A 3,792-nucleotide genomic window follows, 5' to 3' on the forward strand; every position below is an offset into this window, starting at 1 on the left:
TCTACGTCTCCATCACCTCCAGCGCTCCAGCAAGGCTCCACCCCGCTTCTTCTCCGTCGTCGTTCAACCACTGTCCTCCAACCGCCCCACCAGCTACCATCCACTATTGCTATATTAACCATGCCCGACAACTGTTCTATAAAATCGCCGGAGCTAAAAATAGTTTCCCCTTCTTATTTCTAGCAGTGGATTCCGAATTAGAGTGCATATACAAGCAGTATGTTGTGTTGTCCGTCGAGCCGTACTCCGATGAGACGGTGATGATGCAGGCGGTCTTTGAAGACATGGAGCGTGCAGAGGAGCATGTTCTCAATTTCGAGGGCTCAATCAAGGGTCATCGAGTGCTCAACCACAATAGGGCGCGCGGCCATTTGACAATGGTGGCCGACTACTTTTCCCCCGATGCACTATTCCCTGGCCATTTCCGCCGGCGTTGTCAGATGCGCAAGATTGTCTTCAATCGTTTGTACCATGGCGTCCGGTCGTACGATGACTACTTCATTGTGAAGAAGGACGCCGTGGGAATGATTGCCTTCTCTTGTTATCAGAAGTGCACGACCGCACTCCGGATGCTTGCATACGACACGGTCGTTGATTCGTGGGACGAGTTCCTATGGATATCTGCGAGCACATGCGGAGATGCCATGGTCAGGTTTGCAACGGTCGTGGTTGAGGTGTTTGGACTTCAGTACCTGAGAGAACCAACTGTGGTAGACCCGAAAGGCTCTTGGAAATCTCAGAAGCAAGAGGGTGGCCAGGTTTGCTTGGATCTCTTGACTGCGTGCATTGAAAATGGAAGAACTACCCGAAAGCTTTACACGGGCAATATCAGGGTCATTGTTAAGAAGCCCAACATCATTCTTGAAGTAGTTGCATCACAGGAGTTTTGGATTTGGCACGCTTTCTTTGGCATGCCAAGGTCTCACAAAGACATCAATGTGTTTGCAGCGATCACCATTGTTTGTGAGGCTGACTGAAGGAAAGTGCTCCTCCTTGTCACTATACCGCCAATCGACATGAGTACAACATGGGCTACTATCTGGCTGACGGTATCTATTCTCCATGGGTCACCTTTGTGAGCACCATCTCTAACCTAGTTGGCGAGAAAAAGACTCACTTGCCTAAAGACAAGAAGCAGCCAGAAAGGATGTCAAGAGGGCATTTGGAGTTCTACAGGCCCGTTTTGCAGTTGTTCGTGGACCTGCTAAACAATAGGATCTGAAAACCTTGTGGGAGGTGATGACATGTTGTGTGATCATGCGCAATATGATCGTGGAGGATGAGGACGATGATGCTGCCGCGAGTCTGAAATTTTAGAACATGGTGATCCTATCCAACTTGGAGACGAGAATCCGGCCACATTTGAAAAGTTTATTCAAATGCATCAACAAAATTTGGTACTAAACAACTCACGAGCAGCTGAAGGAAGATCTGATTGAGCATCAATGGGCGGTTCAAGAGAAAAACAATGTTGGGACGTAATATTTGAACATTTGTAAATTTGAACTACCGCTGCATGCGGCTATTTGAACGCATGTGTTCTTTGTATGCGACTATTTGATCGTATGGACTTAAAAAAAAAAAAAAGAAGATCGGATGTATGTGGCTACGGTTGGATGACGGCCTCTGCACCCATGACCGTGGACTAGTCCTCCTCTCTGCGGACGGATGCGAAACGAAATTTGCTAATTGTCATTGAAGATGCCCTAGCGGCAATAATGCCCTCGTGGTCGTTGCAGCTGCTACTCTCCTTTCACTGTTTTATCCATCATGCGACAGCATGAGAAGACAAATATTAAGTGGTACTCGCTCTCGTCGCAGATTAATGGCACCAGAGTGACAGCCCTTTAATTTCTGGTGGGGATCAGTAGCTCCATATAATTGCCAGGCCAGTATACGTCGGCCTCCTGCTGCATTGATGGAATCTCGCTTATGAATCTCTTTTTCTTTTTAAGTTGGAATCGCTTATGATTCTTACTAAGTTACAACTAGTATGATTAGCTAAGTTACAGATACCATGGTCACATGGTATTATGATTCAATTAATTAATAATTCCTGTGTATATATCGGTCGGAACTATCCTTCAACAAGCGTCACTTGCAAGCAGTTGAATCCACTTTAGAGCAAAACTATTCAACTGGTGGTAGTCATGTTACTTTCCCATGGAGCAGGCATTCTGGAATTGAGAGCCGTGCTCTGTGGCAGCCACAGCCAGCAGTGAATGTGCATTTTATTGTAGGTATAGTCTATACATGACAATATTCTCACATGACAACACTTTTTTGTAAGTGACATATCAGCTGTAGAGGGTAGAGACTAGAGAGTAGAGCCTATGACCATGCCAACTTTCTGTCACGCGAAGGACCCAACAAAACTAGCGGTCAGGAGTTTAAGAGGCCGGGGGAACATAAGTGCCAAGTTTCAGAACTCAGGCTCCTTGAAACCCGGTATATTTGAAAATCAAATATGCTATTTCATAGATTTTTAAAATATAAAAATATACACATGTTTGCTACACATATGTAAAGCTTCATTAAATACTACGGTTATTTGTGAGCTACACAAAAGGACAAATTCCGGCTTCATACAACAAAAAAACATTTTAATATACATATTTGTCTTTTTTGTGTCACCGCATATGAACAAATATTTTTTATGAAACTTCTTATGTACATACTATGTATATATGTATACTCACATTTATTTTCATAATTAATTTGGGATGAGAATACAAAGTACTCCTTGTTTTTAAGAAGAAGAAAAATGAAAATAAAGAGCTACGTGGAGTCCAGTAGCAAAATTACTACCAATCATAGTTTCCCACAATGGGTGAGGAGCGCACTCTTTGGAGTTAAGTTTAGGTGAGAAAAAGGAATTAAAATCACTAGTGCATGCCTTAGGTTCTTCCCATTGCTCCACGATGTACAGATGCTAACCATGTCACATAAGCAAAAGAAATACCGTAGCAAAGTAATTAAGGAGGAGAGAGTATTTTGACGACCCTAAAAGAAACAATGACAAATGCGCAAACCTACGCAAAACACTTAAACAAATGAAGCTTGTCAATGCATGGAAGAGTTTAGTCACTAAATAATAAATGAATAGAGCTTAGCTACAACAAATTAAGCACCTATACATTGGGGACTTAAGTTGTTAAACTTTTTAGTGTGCTTAACACACCCCATCTAAGCATGTGTGCATTGGAAAAGTCTTTATCATTGCACACGGTTCAAACCTCAAACCTCACACAGATTAAGAATGAATCTAAATTGGGATTTGTCACTTTTTTCTCTATGTGTAATTCGGATTTGATTTTAACTTTGTGGGGATTGTAGACATGTCTTGTGAACATTTAATATATGTTTAAACTTTTTTTGCAATGGTATTATGGCAGCACTGGATATTCTCCTCATACTCCTAGATAGCATACGTGTTGGGTTTAGTCCCACATAGGTTGTGGGATGAGATAGAACACGACTTATAAGGGTGAGGGTGTCCCCACCTAACAGGCTAGTATTTTAGGGGAAGAGAGCATGAGGCCTCTCATAAGTTGGTGTTGCTCTCCGGTTGGGCCTGGTTGACACTTGTGGGATGAAAACACTGGTGTTTGTGGACCTAGAATTGCCTAACAATATGGCAACTGATCTAGCTGGTGCATGGATTGGGGATTAGTTTTGTTGTTGTCATCTTAGCTCGACGCTTGACTGTATAAATAGCTCATTCAAAAAAATGAATCAATGTTATTAGATTTTTAGAGACAATATTTTATAGCTCTTGTTATTATTTTATTA

The 3,792-nt window shown here is 42.3% G+C and overlaps 1 protein-coding gene across 1 annotated transcript; it reads left to right on the plus strand.

Annotated features, from left to right (window-relative positions):
* Nucleotides 1-260: 260 nt before the first annotated feature.
* LOC147976531 (uncharacterized) lies at nucleotides 261-977 on the plus strand. Its single transcript, XM_087520892.1, has one exon. The coding sequence runs from the start codon at nucleotides 261-263 to the stop codon at nucleotides 975-977; it is 717 nt and encodes a 238-aa protein (XP_087377018.1).
* The last annotated feature ends 2,815 nt before the right edge of the window (nucleotides 978-3,792 follow it).

Source organism: Triticum urartu, chromosome 4A, assembly GCF_056163025.1.
Source record: "Triticum urartu cultivar PI428250 chromosome 4A, HENAU_Tu73, whole genome shotgun sequence".
NCBI lineage: Eukaryota > Viridiplantae > Streptophyta > Magnoliopsida > Poales > Poaceae > Triticum > Triticum urartu.